The sequence below is a fragment of the Protopterus annectens genome, chromosome 7.part1 (genome assembly GCF_019279795.1).
Source record: "Protopterus annectens isolate FY-2018-M chromosome 7.part1, PAN1.0, whole genome shotgun sequence".
NCBI lineage: Eukaryota > Metazoa > Chordata > Ceratodontiformes > Protopteridae > Protopterus > Protopterus annectens.
The window spans coordinates 298,484,786-298,506,420 of record NC_056740.1 but is presented as its reverse complement, the minus strand read 5'-3'; the positions used below and the strand labels follow the sequence as shown (position 1 = coordinate 298,506,420).

Below are 21,635 nucleotides of genomic sequence, written 5' to 3'. Positions count from 1 at the left end.
GAAGCATACCCCAGTAGAGAAGAAATCTGGGCAGAATATGCCAGTGACTCATCACCAGAGGAATCATCTTCATCTGAGGAATCCTCAGTCCTAATTCTTTTTTGAGGAAAAACTGGAGAAAGGGAAGAAGAATGGAGAGAGACCCCTATAGACTGCCTAAGGGTCATAAAGGAATTAAACAGCCCTTGTGAAAAGGCTTGCCAATCTGCAGGATGTTCCAGAGAAAAAGGAGGACCATGCTTTGTTTTCTGCTTTTTCTTTAGTAGAACATTCAAATGGTGATAGGTAGAGGGACCTGACGTAGGCCTACATTTGCTAATGTTGCTTGGAACCTCTTCACGTACAAGGATTTGCTGTACTCCATGATGACCTTCAGAGACTGAGTCTGAGTTCCCCCCATACATCCATTGCAGATGTCTGCATTTCCCCCGAGGATGTGCTAGCAGGACCCTTTGTGGCCTCCACTATGGTACCCATGGAAAAATCACTGGCTTTCTCCGGATGGGTCTCTGGGCCAACATTGGCCTTGGGAGAAACATCCAGAATTGGAGGAGCAGCAGATACCTCAGGCCTAGATTTATTGGCCTTTTTTAAAACGGGTTCCCCTGAAGGGCCAAACGAAGTTTCCATGATGTCATGAGCTAAATGCTTAAGGCATTGGTTCTCCAAGTATAAATTAAGAGAAGCGAGATGGCTATGAAGGGTTTGCAAATAGCACAGGAGGTATGGTCATAGCTAGGTCCTAAACAAACAAGGCATCGGCCGTGGGAATCCTTATGTGGAATTTGCCTTCCACACTGACACTTGCCCTTCCTAGATGACATGTAATCTCCGCAAAACAACAGTAGCACAAAAATTAAAGGAAAAAAAAAAACAACGGGGCATTTATCTGACTTGGAATCAGCAATTTTGCTGTTGAGCAAATGACCAGAGAAGGTGTTCAGACTGGTGGCAGAAAAGTTCTGAGGATGGTACGCGCCGACGTCTACTTTATACCTGACATCAGACTGGGGCCTATGTGCGACATTGCACATACCTCACAGTAGCTTTAGACTTTTGTATACTGGCCAGATGCTCGGGACAGCCTGTGGCAGACTCCTTCATGTTATGAATCCTGCAATATATGAATAGAAGGACATCATCTAGAACAAACGTGCCTCCAGGAAGGTGAGTGTAGTCAGAGGTGATTTACTCCTTTTGTAGCTGCCTGCAATTTTTACATTGTACTGACACTGATTCGTTCCTGAGGTGCCAACTTTGTAAACTATGGAAAATGGTAGGACTTCCATCAAGGTGGAAAAGGAAATTTCTCACTGAGATTTCTATTTTTAGGAAGGTTGAACTAGAAGAGGAAATTAGGTGCCTGCCTTGTGCCATGGCTGTAATGAAGAAAGAATGAAATGATAGGACTCGAGTGGAAAATTAAGAAACAAGGAAGATTGATGTTGTAGTCCATCTAGGGGAAAATGATCTGGCTATAAAACATAGAAGAAATGTAGCAGCAGTTTGTAAAGCTGAGGATGGACCTTAGACACTCAGCAGACTAGTAATCTTCTGTGAAGTATTATCTGATCGTGGGATGGATGCAATGCAACATGAATTTCAACATCTGGTGCAGAATCCATCACTTTGGCTTCATCAGGGTTTGGAAGATTCAATACAGGCTTCTACTAGCATGATGATCTGTAGTTGTCAAGGGAGGACATAGCATCCTTAGACATTTAAAATTTTAATCACACACCATTTAATTACACACTTTGACTGGACAATGGGGCAGGCATAGAAAAGTAACAAGAAATTCTTGACATCTCTTCACAAAAATTTCCAAGATGTTAGTGATGTAAACTTTTCTAGTTAACTCATTCCCTCCAGTACAGCTCTTTTGAGTGCGTACATTTAACTCCCAGTGGATGTGGCTTGAACCTTTAAAAAATGAAGTTATCACCTTACATTTCCAACAAATACACATTGACAGAGGTCAAATATCAATACATTTGTGTTTGCCATCATGCATGCTTCAAGATAAAATATTCTGATACCTTGTATGTAGCATGGTTTTGGAATTATTAACTCAAATATGAGCAAGCAATATTTGGCACCTAGAGGCGCAATAGGAATAACTTCAGAAACGCCTGCAGGCCCTCTCAGTTGTAATGAGCATAAAGAAAGATTAGTGGTTAACTGTGTAAAAGCATACAAATGAGTGAAAAAGGAGCAAGATTTAAAAGAACTGGAAGATTATGAGTACTGATAGTTTAGGAAATTAGACAAGGCAATGCAGACCCGTGGAATTCAGCCTTGAACTCTGAAGGAAATGAGGAGAGCAGTTGTAATGTGAACCAAACTTTGTGACAAATCCTAGACTCTAGAATGTAGATTGGAAAAAGGAAGCTGTGCCTGTTCTGCCAGAAGTGTGACAACACAACAGAAGGACAACAGTTATCAACCTGTCAGGTTAAACTTTGTTGTAGGAATAGATCGCACTGTTGGAACCCAAAGGTATAGTTATTTCTGGCTTAACTTTGATATGCAATCAACTGGTCATGTCAGCCAGACTTCTTAACCCACTTGTGACACCAGCCCAAAATCAGGAACATCTGATCACCATAAAATCTGCATGTGTAATGACTCATGACTCCTGCTGTGTCAACAGGTTTGTGAATTATGACATACACACAATCATGGCTTAATGCTCCTTGTTTACTTAAGAAATAAGGTTATAGCAGAATCATGATTAACAACTGACATAGCACTGCATTACAGCTTCCACTGTCTTTAATAGATTATATTCCTTCTGGTGAAATGATAGGCAGGTCAAAAAGGCTGATAGCAACTTTTTTGACCAGTCATTAGAATAACATAGCCATTGCTGAAGCTTGATATGATTCTGAAAGTAGCTCACCAAAAGAATAAAAGTGGTATGCCTTACTGATGATTATAAAAAGCTTCAGATCTCATACATTTACATTCAACACTTTCTCCTTCAACACTCCCAAATGAGGTACTCATTTTAAAAGACTGCATTATTCTCCACCTTAAGACATACCACACTATAATATTTCAATGAAGTTGTAAAACATAAACTGTACAAACAAGATCATAACCCTTTTTGTCCAAAATCTTGATAACATCTTGACTGAAGCCTTCCATGAATTTGCTATAAAATACTAAGAACTTACTTTGTTCAGATGTCAGGGGTGTAACCAAACAAAAAACAAATAAACCATGTTGTGCATCTATTTTGCTCATTCCCCACTCCTCTGGATCTTTCCCAGTAGATTCCCTTCTTTCATTCTATCAACATTATTGTTCCTTTGTTGGGTTAGGACCCTGACACATTTAGTCTGGGCAAGAACCATAGAACTCCTTTGTTTCCTGGTTGGAAGGCCTCATCAATATATTCATTGCTCGGAGAAGTGAGATTCTGGTGCAAGGCTGTGAGTTAGTCTACTGAACCCAACAGACTCCCCTCCCAATCCCCTGGACTGCCTATCCGCTGTGGCAATTCTCTTAAGTTCCAAAAGTTCTTCCTCTCACCTTAATGCTATACAGGCCAATTCTCCATGGATGCAACATTTAATATTCCCACTAGGTGTCACCCAAGCAGTTAAGCAAAGCTGCCTCCTTCCCAACAAAGATGGACAAGCTGATAATGGCCACTCTTTCCCATCTTCACAGGTTCATTCTGTCCAGCACAATGTAGCTATCAGAACATTGGTCATCAAGGTCATAGTCAGACCTTTGACCTGAACCACAGGGTTGGACTACTGGTGGACACATTAATTTTTGAGTAGGGAGCATATTGACCAAGTGCGATACAGTTAAGTTCACAGATTTATAAGTTCATAGGCAGTTGCTTGCAGTCCAGGGAACCGTTGAGGAGCCAAGCCCAAACACCCAGTTTCCCTAAGCACCATCTGGTTAAGTGACTTGGTCAAGATCATAGTAGGCAAATGAAGTCTGAGAGAATCAAACCTTGTACCACAGGAACTACAGCTCTTACAATTAACCCTCTGTACCAGCTGCTAAACAAATTATAAACAGGTTATGATCAGAGACCTGATCATAATCCAACCTAATATTGAAATATTTGAATATAAAAAGGGGGGAGGTCTGTGACCCAGCAAAATATTGTAAATATACTTATTATATTACTAGTTATCCAATTAAAGTATTCTACAATGAGAATCATATTAGATGGTGTTATGTTTAATTACATAATTATGATATATATCATATTAAAAAGGGAAGTTATTTTGGAAAGAGGCAACAACATGGAAACTTGGTTAAAAAAATGACATTTTTGTCTACACCCAAGTGCTTATAGTCTTTAAGTGAATACCAAGCATTTTTGCAAAACTACTTTGCTGGAATGGCTTGTGCGTGTTAAATGCCTATGTGGCTGAAATAGAAATTTGTCTGCATCTCACTTTAGCATGTGACCCAGGACTGCTGATATGGTTCAAATAAAATTATGAATAAAACAAAAAGTAAAACTATAAAAATGAAAATAAAACAGGTACTGTAAACAAAAGCCTGAACAAGTGAAAAGGATGAACCAAGTAAATTCAAATTTCAGTTTAAGTGGCGGGTTCCACTTGATTGGTAGCACATGATGCATGTTAGCTTATATATATCTACTTGTATTTGGATGTAATTGTATTTTGTCTTTTTTCTGAGGAAGTTAGCTTACTAAGCTAACGAAAAGTGCTTCAATTAAATATTTGGTTCATCCGTTTCGCTTGTTCGGGCTTTTGTTTACAGTATCTGTTTTATTTTCAAATAAAATTATATTTTGACCCGTTATTTATTTACTCACTCATTCACTCAGTTTTAAGAATATGGGTTGTGCTGGATTTTCAGCACTTCATACTCCAAATAAATGACAGAAAGCAAATATAATACACATTACAGCATAATCAACAACAATAAATAATAATAATAATAATAAAACAAACTCAATTTACTTGCAATAATCTGAGTAGTGTCACCTCCAACATATAACACTGGACACTACTATGTCACCTCAAATGCACCTTAAAACAATGGCAGCTAAATGCATTTGTATTATGAATCCATGAAGCATTTCGCTTGCCAGGAGTTGTACTCATGATACATGAAAATGCTTTAGGATACAAAGAATCAAAAAATATTTATAATAAGCCCAATAGTAAATAGTAGTTACTGACGCCATGTATTCAGCACTCAGCTCCGGTAATCCAGTGGGCCACTAATCAGTTTTACAATGACCCAGTTCTTCTGTCAACTCAGCATGGCAATCAGTATACAAATGTTGATTTCTCACATCTGCAGAGCACCAGGCGCTCTATCATACAAGTTCTCACACAAAGAAAGGACTTTGAATATTGTACCTCTTTTCTATAGGCTCTTGTGTACCAATATATAGCAAAGGGAGCAGAATGCCAGTACTGGCAGAATGCAAATTAAGTGCCCTCCCTCCATATGCTGTGTAACGAAACCTACACACTCACAACTGGATGTGTTGTGCAACTTGACAAAGCTACTAGTCAAGTACACTTGTATGCATCCAAATGAGCAACTTCCTCATATGATTAAACAAGCTCCTGCCAGTGCAGTTAATACACAACCAGTCCTCGTCAAGAAACCATGAGCATTTGTGAAATTCACCATGGAAATGGAATTCCCCAAATAATAGGACATTTGAGACCTAAGGTATCAGTATAGTGTACAACTGTACCCTTTAAGCTGCCTAAGTCAAAATTTTGCATAGTTTTGGACCTTCAGTTTGCTTTCCTTTCTTAGAAAAATACTAAACATTTCCAGATACTGTACTCTAAACTATATTATACTTTACCTCTCACAAACAGAGGTTACATCATTTTTGCATACTTACAAGTTAGATGCTAATATACAAAGCCATATCTACCAGGTGCTTTCTTACCTGGATGATAAGCATGTCTTGGCGTAGATCATCACCATGTTTAAAGATAATTCCTACAGGAGAACTTGATGGGCAGAATGGGTCACAATTGTTGAATTCCAGCCAAAGTGGCTTCTTCTTGGAAGGCATTACTTTGCACTTGTCCAGCTGCAGAACAAACAGGAAAGTATAAATGTTAGGAATAGGGAACAGCAAACAGGCCGCGGCCTGCTTCTCTTCTTGGGATTGGTGCTAAAACTAGCTAGTTTTAGCTAGAACTAGCCAGTTTTTTTAGTTTCAGCATTCAAAACTGTTTCCTTGTGCTCAGCACTGGCTCAGAGCTCATTGTAAGCACTAAATAAAGTACAAATTACTACAGCACTCAACTTTCCTCACTTGTCAAGAGAAAAACAGTTCTTAGTACTTAAATTAATAAGCAGAAAACAGTGTAAGAAACTTCTCTGTGTGGAAGATTTTCAGTCCATATATTTCTAGTTAATCACTGTATATTAATCAGATCAGACAGTAGTAGAAGTAGCGAACGTAAACCCGTCAAGTCAAAAAGTAATAACAGAAAATATATAATTCTACAGCATTACTAAGTATTCGAAAGTAATCCAAGCAAGGCAGGCTGTCTGTTTCCAGTCAAAAATCCTTTCGATTTTTGACTGGAAACAGACGGCCTGCCTTGCTTGGATTACTTTCGAATACTTAGTAATGCTGTAAAATTATATATTTTCTATTATTACTTTTTGACTTGACAGGTTTACGTTTGCTACTTCTACTACTATTGTCTGATCTGATTAATATACAGTGATTAACTAGAAATATATGGACTGAAAATCTTCCACACAGAGAAGTTTCTTACACTGTTTTGTTTTTAGACCCACTACACTTTAGTGGGTTGTTTTGAGACTTCGAGGATACCACGGAGATTACTTGTTTTAAATTAATAAGCACCTATCCAGGCATGTCCACGGGTCAGCTCCCGGTGTTTTCTCCTGTTCATCTGATGAATCTGGGCATCTTCGGGCAGTGTAGCAATTGCCTCATGTACACTGACAATCCTCTCCTCCTACCACCCAACACTACAACCTGTGAGAGATTCACTTATATAGCCAAACTGGAAACCAAGCTCTCTCCAGCCAAGACTGGACTAGACAGTCAAGAGGAGAAGGTTAACACCTGCACCACACCACACTCAACACATAGTCCTTAAAAATCCACACATAGAAACAGAAAGCACACACCTACATTCACGGAGGCTCTCAATAAAAATCTGCCCAAGCAACAGAGACCTCCCAAGCTGAAACGCAGACAACCACCACCCCCCAACACTACCCAAATGACACATAGCCCACAAAATCAGTGTGCCACTCAGCCTCAGCCCATAAGGCAAAACTATGTACCCAACACACTAGTCATCGGTGACTCTATAGTCAGGCACACTGATGTCCCATTCACCAGGCTAAACACGGAGAATGTTACTGTCAGCTGCCTGTCGGGTGCCAGGATCCGCCACATAACACACACACTCAGGTCACTCCACATCTTGTAGCCCAGGCAGGTATGACCCTAGCCCTGAGTAGCATCCTGCCATAGCCCAGAATGATACCACAGTACAAGGACAAAATGATTGACTTCAACAATTGGCAAAGCTTCTGGTGTTATTCTAAGGGGATCCAGTATCTGTCTGCCTGGGATGACATGTTCGACAGACCACAATGCTTTGCCAGAGATGGCCTGCACCTGTCGCCCCTGGGATTCCAGACACTGACTAATGCTCTTGCCACCCCTATAGTGCCTTTTTTAGGCAAAGTTCTAATGCTAAATTCACCAACGTAACAGGTACAAGCAAGCAAACTCTGAGGGTAATGCTACTCAATGCTAGAAGTGTAAACCTCAAACTGCACTCACTTGAGGCACTCCTTAAAATGGGGAACATCGATATCTGTGCAGTGACCAAGACCTGGTTCAAGGCACCAGAGAGCACCCCTGCATTACCAGGCTACAATTCATACCATACCTTTCAGCCACCTAACCTGGACCAAAACACTAAAGGCGGAGGTGTGTCCATATTCATCAAGGATATCCACACCTCCAGGCTAGTTGCTCAACATAATACATCCAAAATTATCCAAGTGCAACTAACACTGGGTAAGACTGCAATCCAGGTTGTAGCTTGTTACAGATCCCCCATCATTCCCCAGGATTCCCACTCTTCATTTCTTAATCTCTTCATTCAATCTCTTGCTAGACAACTGAACACCAATAACTTCTATCCCCCAAATAATCTAGTAGACTCTTCTTACAACTTCTCTCTACAACCCATCTCTACCTCTTTTATCTATAGACTTATTTTCAAACTGAAACCCTGTACCCCCTCTGCTGACAAGCTCCCGTCCCTTTTTCTGCAAAAGGCAGCAAAAGAAATTGCATATCCAATCACTATACTTATAAATAGGACCATCCAAGAGGGAACCATCCATGATATCTGGAAAATCTCTCATATTATCCCACTACACAAAGGCGGTAACTCAATTGACTACTCCAACTTTAGACCAATTGCTCTTCTCTCACCTTTAGCAATAATTATGGAGAAATGTATTCATCAGCAACTTGTACAGTATCTCTCTCTACACAATATTATAGCTAATTGTCAACATGGCTTTAGACCCCACCATAGCACCACCACTGCCCTCCTTTCCTTTTTAGATACCATTAACAGCAATCGCAACAATAATCTTCTCTCCTCTGCCCTATTCATTGACCTCTCCAAAGCTTTTGACATGGGTAACCACTCTTCGTTAATTAACATTCTTGAATCCCTCTCATTTGATAGCCTTGCCATCAAATGGTTTAGTTCATATCTCAGTAACAGACAACAAGCCGTTCTTTGGGACAACCACATCTCCTCCTTATTGCCCATTTCTATTGGAGTCCCTCAGGGCTCTATTCTTGGTCCACTTCTTTTTTCCCTCTATATTAATGATCTCCACTCTGTAATTCCTCAAGCCACCTGCATCCAATACGCTGACGACTCCACTATTATTTGTTCAGCATCCTCCTCTTCAGATCTAATCTCACTAACTCAAAATATCTTCAACACTGTAGAAACATGGTTTAGTAGACGGTACCTTCTTCTTAATGCTAAAAAAACTAAACTTCTCCTCTTCACCCCCACCACTCGTAGCGCCCCATTAAATTTCACCATCTCCTCAAACAACAACACTGTCATCTCTCCTGACTCTACAACTAAACTGCTAGGAATAACCATTGATAACAATCTCTCTTTTGACCAACACATCAACAACACCATCAAATCAGTTAACAGAAAAATAGGATCCCTATACCGTATTAAACCATTTCTCACCCCATCTACTAGAGCTACTATTGCCCACTCCCATCTTATATCTACTCTCTTTTACGCCTCTCCTATTTTCACTAACCTCAAGAAATCTAACCTAAACAAACTAGCAACTTGCTACAATAACATTGCCCGCTTCGTCACTGGTAACCCTTTCAGAACCCATCACTGCCTCAATTTGAAACATTTAGGCTGGCTAGAACTACAAAACTATCTTATAATCTCACAACTTACTATTGCCCACAAAATACTGTACCAACCTGATAACACCCCTATACTATCACAACTTTTACTCCCTTAAAATAATCTCACCTCCCTTCGTTCCTCTTGTAAATTCATGACCAAACCCATAAAGGCCCACAACTTAGCTGGTGACTCTTTATTCACTAATACTGTAGGTAGAGTATGGAATTTGCTACCTAAGGATATAACTCTAATCACATCCCTACCTCTCTTCAAACAATAAATCAAACTGTACTTCCAAAATCACTGGCTTTGCTCATGTAGTACACCAGACTAACTTCCCTCTCCCCCCCCTCTCCTGACCTTTAACCCTACTTTGTGCTTAATAGTTAGCAAATACCTTTTTCATTTTCCTTGTAATCCTACTATGCTCTGACCTACTTATCTCATCTCTCCTATCTCCTCCTAATTGTCTTCTTTCTTCTCTTTTTCTCACTTCCTCACTTCTATCTCTTCCCACTTTTATATCTTACTTTTACTCCTTCCACGTCTCTACCCACCAGAGCTTTAACTTTTATCTTTATGGTAATTGCTTTATGGCATAACCTTTATGTATTAAGTAAGATGCTTTGAAATTGACCTAACACTATTCATGATTACTATTGTTTGTGTGCCTTAATTTTTGTTGATTTTATTACCAATGTTTTTCTTATTTAATTCTTTGTCTTTATTAACAACATGCCTATTTGTTATGTACATATGTTATGTTTTATGTGGAGCTTTTCTCCCCGGGCCTCTACTGAAAATGGAAGTATATCCAGCTAGACTAGCCCGGTCAACAAATGCAAAATAAAAATAAATAAAATAAAATTAAGATACTGGAAAATATTAAGGTACAACCCAATACCTTAATTATGGACAATTTCAACTACCCCACCATCAACTGGGAAAACTACTCATGTACCAACTCATTCGCTCAATGTTTTCTGGAATTCATAAATTCCAATGCCTTTGATCAACTTGTCCACACCCCCCACCCAGGGCAGCAATATCCTGGACCTAGTCATTACCAATATGGGTAACTGGTGTTCCACGCCAGAGGTCAACTCCTTGCTGGTCAGATCCGACCACAAGCTAATCACCCTAGACATCCATATCCCACCCCCACCCCTCATTAAGGAAACCACCATCAAAAACTACTCCAAAGCAAACTTCATGCTTCTTAAGACAGAAGTGGCAAACTTCACAACACCCATGCAGACGGACTATAGAGGTACGACTGCTGAATCTTACACAAATGTACTGTATAAGCACATACACGAGTGCATGGATCGTGCCATCCCCAGCAAAACCAAGACACTATCCTACAAAAAAAGGAAGCCAATCTGGTGGTCCCCTGCCATAAACAAACTTTACAACAGAAGGAAGAAGCTCTTGCAAAAAAAGAGTAAAATCCCAAGATTGGAGGAACTCCCTGGTCAGCCTCAGCAAGAAGCTGAGATCCCTCATAAAATCCTCCAAAGCCAGTTATGAAAATAAAATTGTCACTAATTCCAAAGAAAACCACAAAGCATTCTACAGCTATGTCAAGAATCTCAATGGCAACACTCAGATCTGCTCTGAGCTCCAGCACAATGGTACTAAATACACAGAACCAACTGATATTGCCAACATCCTGGCAGATAGGTTCAGTGCTAACTTTATCCCCCTCTCACCCTCCAAAGGGCCCATCTTAATACTGAAAGAATGCAAAGCCCCTGTAATCATGGATGAACAAGGAAAGACTGCACTCTCCAAAGCCAAGAACACAGCATCCATGGTACCAGACAACATCCCAGGCTGCGTACTGCACGAACTACAGAACATAACAATTTTCTTGGGTGGCGAAAGCCAGGGAACCTTTTTGGCTAGGGTTATATAGGCCCCAGGGCTAATAGCCTAGTACCTACCTATGAACCTGTGAACCTATGGACTGTGGTCTATAAGTCCACAGTAGTTGATGTTTCAGATTCAGTTGTTAGGTATGGGCTGGGTTTCACAGTCAAGCAGCATAGTGCAAATTGATAATTAGCAGCTATGCAGAGTATAAGAATTCAAGGGCAATGTGAAATGCATTGTCTTCTAAACCTTGAGATGCCTTATGAAGTGAACTCTTAAATATTAACACTTCACAAACACACAGTGCTCATCTGTGAATCCTACCCATGCTTTACTTTTATGTGAAAGTTTATAGTACTGTAATGTACTGTACATTATACTGTGAACCACTGTGTCAGAATGGTTCCTCTTGCCAAATGTTCTGCATTAAATTCACTTCTTCAATCCTTTAATAAAGTATTTGCACCATTACTTCTCAGAATCATTTTGTCAATATCTTTTGGTGAACATTTTTATTATAGTTCATTAAGATGAATTCTACCCTCAGTGTACATAAAACTCACCTTAAAACATTGGGAAAATCAGCTTTTGAATTTAATGTTGTCACAATGCAGGATAAACTCAGCTAAATTTATCAAGCTGGTTTTGTATATACAAATCAATCACTGATCAAATACATATTAAATATCTGGTATTAAGAAATTCTGTGATGTTTTATATATGTAAAAAATAAGATTGCCATTTGCCATAGATGCTGCAAGTACTGATTTTTATTTTGTTACATAACCACTAGCAAAATGTGCTAGGATAAATTAAAAGGTATTGTTGAACCTGTCTGAACTTCAACATGTTCTAAATTTTAAGACTCTTTAGAAATGTTGAATATGAGAACAATAGAAATCCAAATTTGAAACCACACTATGAAAACAAGCTCACATTCAAAACCAGACTATTATAATCCTTCTGGAAATGTCAACATCAAACTTTTTCCTGAAAATAGATTTCAGTTTTGCTGGTAATGAATAAAATGAAACAAGCACAACTTGGCAATGTTGGTTTTGGCAATATATCTCTACACTGCATATAGATACAGATCTTAGATGTCCAGCTTTAGAATCTGTCTGGATGGTTCATATATTTCTAAAACACAGAACAAATCAGCCTTATTCACATACCTTTTCGTGTATTTTGATACTTTAGCCTAAAATATTAAGTCTGTAAATGTACTGGTTCAGTTGGTCTAAGTATGCAAAGGTGAAAGATGTAACGCTAGTCATAGTCAGATCACATTATCCATATAACCAGATTGAAAAAACAAAGCAGGCTGGAGGCAACATGAGACAATAGTTGGGGAGTTAATACTACCCAGCCGAGTCAGTCACTAGACCACAAACACAATAATCTATGAAGCACTGATGCACTGAGAATATAATTTGAGTCACCATATCAAAAGCAGCACACTTTTCCATCTTTTTTCATGTGTTTTTCTTTCTTCATCATTTAAGTTCTTCTCCTTTATCAAAAACACTTGAGAAGTGTATCCACATAAAGACATTATGTACTCACCATAACGTTTCATCTGTGATCTTCATTCATTCTTGACAGTTGGGATACATTTCCGATCCTCAGAACTGATTCAGCCTTTATGCAACTCCGCCAGCCAAAAACTCTCGAGCCAAGTCTCTACCCCCAATTCCCCTCTCTGTATTACTTCAGATTGAGTTTGCAGACTATAAGTTATGAGAAGAAGCAATCTCCAAGGTAAAAACCCTAATAAAAGCCCAGGACAAGGGTATGATCATCCAGGAAATCTAATGGAGGGGGAAGGTGGGTGGGATGTCAAGAATGAATGAAGATTGACAACACAGATTGAATGTTATGGTGAGTACATAACTTTTTTATCTGATGTCAATTTTCATTAATTCTTGATAGTTGGAACAGAGTCCTCAGCTACTTTATTTCCTGGGTGGCCTTATGGAAGGATACTCCTGAGAACCATAGAGTCAAAAGATGCTTTTCCCCTGGAAACCATATTTAATTTGTAATGAGTGATAAAAGTATGAGGCATAGCCCAAGTTGCGGCTGCACATATTTCATCTAGAGAAGCTTTGGAATGAAAGACAGCTGATGTGGTTATGGATCTGGTTGAATGCTCTCTTACAGGCGCAAATAATTTTTGATTATTATGTTCATAAATGAAGGTAACACAATGTGTTAATCATTTAGATAGGGCCACTTTAGATGCAGATTTTCCTAGTCTTGGTCCTGAAAAGGAAACAAACAATTGGTCTGATGCTCTGCAATCTTTAGTCCTGTCAAGGTAAAACCTCAGCTGTCTATGAACGTCTAATAAATGTAAACTTGGGAGAGAAAACTGGTACGTGAATGGACTGATTAATGTTTGACTCAGAGACCACCTTAGGAAGAAATGAAGATTTAGTCCTCAATGACACCCTGTCTTTATGAAAAATGATGTACGGTGGTTTCACACAAAGTACCTGAATTTCCAAGACTCTCCTGGTGGAAGTGATGGCCACTAGAAAAAGAGTTTTCCAGGAAAGGAATTTGAGATGGTAAGTGGCAGCTGGTTCAAAGTGTGGTAGTACTAAGTATTACAAAATGAAAGTAAGATCCCATGGAGGTTATGAATCTTTGAATGGAGGCTTGATACATAAAACCCCTTTGAGAAACACTTTGCATAGACTATGGGAAATTAAAGAATGGTCATTGTATCCATAGTGAAAATTAGAGATGGCTACTAAATAAACCCTGATGGTGGAGGCAGCTCCTCCTTGGTCAAAAAGATTAGCTAAGAATTCCAAAACTGTTTCAACTGGAGCTGAGAAGGGATCGAAATTGTTTTCAGAGACCCAAAGAGAAAATCATTTCCATTTACTGGAGTAAAGTTTCCTGGTGGAAGGTCTATGGGAAGCCAGAAGAATTTTTCATACAGGGAAAACAATATTATTCTGCCTGGAAGTTAACAGAATTGGAGGAACCAAGCTGTGAGCTTGAGGGAGTGAAGATCGGGATATAGCAGCCCTTGTGGGTGGGATAGCAGGTCCAGAACTGGATCCAGAATCCATAGCTGGTGAACCAAGCAAGACCGTAGAAAGGGGAACTAAACTTGCCTGGGCCAGAAAGGGGCAATGAGGATCACTTTAGCTCACAGCCTTTGAGCTTTCTTCAGGAAGAGGGGAATGAGGGAAAAGGTGGGCATAAAGGAGACGTGAGGGCCAATAGAGAAGGAGACAGTCTCTTGGGAACTCTCCCTGTGGAGGGATTAGGGTAAAGTATGTGCTGCACTTGATGTTCATTGGGGAGGCAAATAGGTTCCAACAAGGCTCACCCCAGAGGCGAAATATTTCTTTTGTCACTTTGGGATTGAGAGACCACTCCCAAGGCAGTAGAATGTGTCTGCTCAACTTGTCCACTATCACATTGGAGCTCCTCTGGATGTGCATTGCCACAAGAAAGCAGTTGGAGGATATCACCCACTGACAAACACTGAGAGCTTCCTGGCAGAGGGTATTGAACTTGCCCCCCCCCCCTGTTTGTTGATGTACCAGACTACTGACATGTCTGATTGGGTTGCACCTGTTCCCAGAGGAAAAGCTTCTTGAAAGACTTGCAACACTAGGAGCAAAGCTCTCATTTCCAGGACATTGATGTGAAAGTTGGCCTCTTGAGGAGACCAAGTGCCTTGGACTGTCTTTCACAGATAATTCCCCCCACCCTATCTGGGAGGTGTCCATGGTCACTATGGCCTTGGGCTGAGGGGGAACAAATGGACGTCCCATTAGGATTTCTTCTGACTTCATCCATGAGGACAAATCTTTTTTTTTTGCAATGTTCTGTTATCAGGATTGGTTGATTCCTTGGGTGAGTAAGAATGGACCATTGTGAGGCTAGAAGCCATTGAAGAATTCTCATGTGAAACCTTGCCAGTGGGACCAGAGTGATAGCTGCTGCCATGGATCCTGGGACCTGAAGAATTAGAAGAATAGGCATCTTGTTTTTTGGTAAAATGGACTGAACTTGCAACCTTATGTTTTGGAGCCTGTGAAAGGGTAGAGAAGCTATGCATAAAACCATGTTGAGGTGGGCTACTACGTAGTCTTGAGTGGGGGATCAATGAGACTTTTCTTAGTTGATTGTAATGCTCAGGGTGCTGAAGAAGTGCGTAATGAAGTCTATGGATTGAATCAGTAGATGCCTGGTTGGGGTGATGAGGAGCCAGTCATCTAGATAAGGAAACACTCAGAATCCACATAACCTCACGTGAGCCGTGACAGCTGCCATACATTTGGTGAACACCCTGGGGGCTGTGGTGAGACCAAATAGCAGTGCTTTGAACTGGTAATGACTGGCTCATAGCTGAAAGTACAGAAACCTTCTCAAGCGCTTGCCCATTTTTATGTGATAATATACATCTTGAAGGTCTATAGAGCACATCCATTTTCCTCTAGAAAGGGAAGAATAGACTGAACCGTAACCATTCAGAATTTGTCTTTTGAACAAAGTTGTTCAGATGGCTGAGATCCAATACTGCCCTCCAGCCCCCAGTCTTTTTTGGCACTAAAAAGAACCTTGAGTAAAAGCCAGATCCAATCTGGTCTGCTAGGACTTCTTGGATGACTCTTTTTTTGTAGCAGCTTTTGGATTTCTTTTGCTGCTTGATCCCTCTATTGGGGTGGAACATTGGGGATGTTTCTTAGAGAACATGGAAAAAGGATGAAGGGGATGCGATAGCCTGTGGTAAGGATTTCCTGCAACCAAGTATTGGAGGTTGTCACCAGGCTAATGAGTGCAGTGACAGTCTTCTCCCAACTGCTTCCAGAGGTAAGCAATTGGGCCTCCTTTCAGGAACGCTGGTAGGGCTGTCCTGAGAAGGAGTGTCTGGACCCCTGGTTTTGTGGGCCATCTCTGCCTTGGGGTTGGTATCTTCTGTCTCAGCTCCCCCCTCTACCCCTAGAGGAGCCACCACCACATGTGCCCTGGATAGGCCCCTTTCTGAACCACATTTTTTCTACACCTCTGATTCCTGAAAAAGTATCATTGAGGAGGAGAAAAATGAATGCCCACAGTAGACAGGGTCTTACCATCCTTTCACACCTGGCTAAAGTGTCCTTTCTTTGGGGCCAAACAAGGATGATCAGTCAAATGGAGCATTGATGAAGGTAGACTTGAAGGGCTCTGCAAAATCACACAAGCACATCCAGGTGTGACGCCTAATGGCAACACTGGAACATGCCCTGGTCATACCTTTGGTTGCATGTGTGATGAGCCACATGGATGAGTTTGATATAGACCCCAGGGTGGCTAGCTGTGAGGCAACTTTATCTTGTACCTCGCTCCACACAGCCCCAGTTAGAGTTTTTGATAATTCCCCTGATCAAGTCTCTCTGGAGTCTAGTAAAGTGTGCCAGAAAGTTCAAAGACATAAGAGTGAAGGTTGATGAAGCATAGAGCTGCTTTCCAAACCTGTCCGCCATCCTAGACTCCCTGTTAGGTGGATGTAAAGAAGGACTCTCATCTACAAGTTCCTTTTGGTGGCAGCCTTGTCCCATAGCATCTACTGTCAAATCTTTAGCCCAATACTGGTGGTCCTCCGGTGGTGATAGTGTTTTGTCAGGTCTCCAGGGAATAGGCTCTATGGTGTCAGGAGCCTTCCAAGCCCACTGCGTGATTAGCTTGATGAAATCATCAGCAGGTGGGGACACCCAGTAAGTAGATGGTCAGGCATCAAAGGCTTGCAAGTACACAGTTTCTTCTGAGGATTGGTCTTGGAACTTTCAGTTACCCCTCTGCTTTAGAATTTCCAGGATGTCTCCAGGGATTGACCAGGGGGAAACCCTCCCCTTCATCAAAATCCATGTCCTCAGCGACAGATTCTTCAGAGGAATCAAGGTGCTTCCTTTTGCATGCCTTCTTACAGATTCTTCAGGAGAATTAAGGTGCTTCCTCTTGTATGTCTTCTCACAGGGTCGTTCCTCAGTGCGGATCTCTGCAGAGGACTCTGAAGAAGAGGGGCCCCATTCCTGGGCAACTTAAAGCTCTGGTGCTCTCTGCCCTTTTGTAGGGATTGGTGACTGGACCAGAGGAAATGGAAATGTGACACTCAGAAGCAGGAGGAACCAGCTGAGAGATTGCAGAGGCTAAGGCTCCTCTCCATAACCTGGAATGTGGTCCCCCCAAAAGAGGAGTGTGAGCCAGGAACTAAGAAAGACCAGGTCACACTCCACTCTGAGAGCCTCCCCCCGAAGTTGGAGCTGGGGAAGGACCCGCAGTGGAAGAAGTTCCAGGAGCCAAGGCCAGCACCGTACAAAAAATTAGGTGCTGGACGGACACCCATGGTACCAACATAGAGGTAATGGCACCAAGAGTCTGTTAGCTCCACAGTAGGAACCTAAGAAGTCATGGCAACATCTGGTGCTGGGGTGGAAATACCTAATGGTACTGAAACAGCTGGTACCAGGAAGATCAAAGTGCTGGGCTCTGAAGCTCCAGTTGAAGTCGGAGGAGGAGAAATAGTAGGAGTCCTGGTAGAGGAGATCCCAAGTCCAGATGAGAGAGGGATCTGAGAAGGGGCAGGAATGCTTCTGGCCACCAACAGTTGGTCTACCAACCTCATGCCATTCAACTCAGAGAGACTCTTGGAATATCAAACTGAGAAGACTGAGGGAGACTCTGGATGTTCTAGAAAGGGGCTAGGCAGTTGTCCCACAAATGGGTATATGGAGGGGACAGCATCTTGTCAATGGGCAGGTCTTGGTCTAATTTCAGCACCGAGGGGATCAGCAGAGGCTGCTGAGGCACAGAGGGGGCCAAAACATGACGCTGAGCTGAAGGCAAGTTCAGCACCGAGCTGGAAACTAAAGAAGCTGGAGCTGACCCCAGTGGCGAGGGCACTAGGGAAGAAGGTGCTGAGGGGACATCAACCTGAAATTTCGGCACCTTAGCAGTCGGTTCCGAGGTGGTCAGAACCAAAGCCTCATGCATGTGGGCCACCGGCACCAATGGGAATGCCGGTACCGAGAGGTTTCTCTTTTTTGGCATATCCTTGGAAGCAGAGTTGGCCTTGGACAAGGCTTCACTAAAAAGAGATTTGAGCAAACCCTTTAGTATGAACTTGTTCTGGTGCTCAACTAAAGTCCTCTGACGGAAGCCCTTACATAAGTCACAGACAATTTCTAAGTGAGGAGCTCCTAAACAATAGACACTGGAAAGATTCCCATCAGAACTGGGCATCTTTCTTCCATAGTCCTGGTATTGCTTGAATCCAGATGTGCCTTTTGATGGTTTCTTCACCATATTGAAATGGCAAGAACACTACTACACAATCACTCACACATGACAGAAGGGAGGAGAGGGGATCTAAAGAATAATGTATAGGGTAGATCTACTCACACACACACACACACACACACACACACACACACACACACACACACACACAGAAATCTAGAAAAAATATATAGTGAAGAGAAAAATTAAGACACATAGCTGAGAACAACAGCTGATGCATCATACTGACAGAGGGGCAAACAAGATGTAAGGCAATACAGAGAGGGGCACTGGGGGTAGAGACTTGGCTCAAGAGTTTTTGGCTGGCATGAGCTGAATAAAGACTGAGCCAGTTCTGAGCATTGGAACCGTATCCCAACTGTCAAGAATTACTAAAGACTGACAACATCAGATCAGCTATTAGACCATCTACTACAAAACAATCTCCTTACACCCACACAACACGTTTTTTGCCAAAATCTCAGCACTGTTACTGCCCTACTATCTTTCACTCAGACCATTGCCAATACCCTTGACAACACTAGAATTGCCTCTTGCCTATTCCTTGACATCTCAAAAGCATTCAACACTATCTCACAATAGACTTCTAAATAAACTCTCTCGGCTTCTCCAACTCAACAATTTCTTGGTTCTATAGTTACCTCACTAATCGACTTCAGTCAGTCAGATGACACTCTGCTGTACCCCCTTTCCCCCCAGTCCAAACTGTGGTCCCCCAAGGCTCCATACTAGGAGCCTTACTTTTCAACATCTTTACTAATAACCTATTCACATCTGCCTCTCGCTCTACACTGATACAATATGCTGACAATTTTACCATCTCATCCTCTGACAAATCCCCCCCAAAAAACAAACTTCTCCTATTCCTACCTAAATCTCTCTTCACTTCCAAAGCTTTCTTCACTGTGTCTTCCCTAAACGACACTATTATTAAAGCAGAGCCTAATACAAACCTATTGGGAATTATAATTGACGATCAACTGAAAGTTGATGTTCACATACAACATACCATCAAGAAAACCACCAAAAACATGGGCTCCTCTACAAGAACAAAAAATTCCTTAACAATGAATCAAGACCTGTACTACTACAAACCTACCTACTACCTGCCCTACTCTATGCCTCCCCTATGCTAACTAACCTCCAAACTAACCTCATGTCCAAACTTGAACTCACAACCTGCTAGATTCACAGCAAACTTACTCTATCACTCACATGACTGTCTATCTCTACATAAACTTCAGTGGCTGAAATGCCACCAACAACTCCTCCTCCCTCAACTACACTTGGCTTACTCTGCCCTCTACAAGCCAACCTACTGAACTGCACTCACCTCTCTTCTCACTCCTCATACTCCCAACTGCCCTCTTTGAAGCTCAGATCAACAACTCCAGCAAATCTATAAACCCCAAAAAACACAGGCAAACTACTGTACAGCTACTCTGTTGCCAACTTCTGGAACAAACTGCCTCTCTCCCTAAGAATGCTACCCAACACAAATGCCTTTAAAAATCCCTAAAACTCTTCTTGATTAATAAAAAAAGTGCACTTGTCATGACCCAACATAAAATACCCCCCAATACAACCCCTGCTAACTCAGCATCTACTAACTTTTTTTTCTTCCTCCTCCTGTCAGCTATAAACTGTTTCACATCCAACTTCTTGATCGACTCAACCTTGCATAACTCTTTCCTTTCACCTGATCTGACAACCCTTCCCAAATACAATTACTTTATACTTTCACCTGACCCCCTTTACTACATCAATTACTTTGACTCTCCTAAGGAAGAAAAAGAGTATTTCTCTGTAGCACATCACAACTGATGACTGAATTGTACACCAACAACCCTCTACTAATAAAAACACCACAAAAATTCACTGAGCACCCAAACAAGGACAGAGACTGAGGACAAAATACCTAACAAATGAGTTTTAGCGTGTAATAGCATTAATCAACACTTTCATCCATGAAGGACTTCTTCAGAACAAATACAAACACCATAAAAATCAACTGCATTTATAACAACTAAATACCAATCAGAAAAGCAACCTAATCAACATCATTTAATACCAATTAATATAGTAATTACTCAAAGCCTAAAATCTTTAGTCTCCTATCACTTAAAAAAAACATTTAATATTAATCATGCCACTGATGCCTGGAGAAATGTCAGCCCCTAATTACAGTTGACAAAGCCTTACTTTCTTTTCAACCATATTTTTTAAAATCTCCTCTCTCCTGATCTATATCAGTTTGCTCCAAAACAGTAAACAAAAACTTTAAAATTTAAGCACGCGACTGAATGTTTAAATAGAGCATGTTTTGATCTTTAATTTTACTAGCATATAGATTTTTTTTTATTCGCATAGTTAAGCTTCTAGTGGTCATGCCTACATAATAAGCATTACATCTACTACACACTCTAAAATACACTACTGCTGTAGTTTTTATAATTAAACACACCTGGTATCTGTACAGTATAACCCATATGTACTAAATTTAAATAAGGCCCCTCTAGACTATATCTACAGGTTTGACAAGTGCCACATTTATACATCCCTTTAGGCTTAGATGATATAATTTCATTGGAGATAATCTTTGTGTTATCATGCTGTAATAAACTTTTTAAATGATAAGAGCTACAAAAACAAATCTAGGACCTGCTCCCATACTTTTAATTAAATCTGAATTTCCTTGTAATATTCTCCAATTATTTTTAATTATTGTACAAATATCATGGCTATCAATAGTCATATCAATGTTACTGATAGCCACATTTCATTCAATATTCTTTTTCTCATTTGATTTTAGAAATGGTTTTAACAAAATAGGAGGAAAAAACTCCTGCTGTTTTTGTCTTATGTCCTCAGCTGTCTTTAAAAGTAACTCTTCATTATAACCTCTTGCTTTAAATAAATTAATACTAAATTGGACTTTAGGTTCAAATATATCATCTTCTGATGTCATCCTGGATGCCCTAATTATTTGTCCTCTAG

The 21,635-nt window shown here is 40.8% G+C and overlaps 1 protein-coding gene across 2 annotated transcripts in view; it reads right to left on the bottom strand.

Moving 5' to 3' along the window:
• LOC122807739 (phosphatidylinositol 4,5-bisphosphate 3-kinase catalytic subunit gamma isoform-like) overlaps positions 1-21,635 on the bottom strand; it is a 782,658-nt gene that overhangs the window by 174,976 nt on the left and 586,047 nt on the right. For both annotated transcript variants that reach the window (XM_044078723.1, XM_044078724.1), the window contains exon 6: positions 5,924-6,070. In XM_044078723.1, the coding sequence (XP_043934658.1) occupies positions 5,924-6,070 (147 nt within the window). The remainder of the gene's footprint in view (positions 1-5,923; positions 6,071-21,635) is intronic.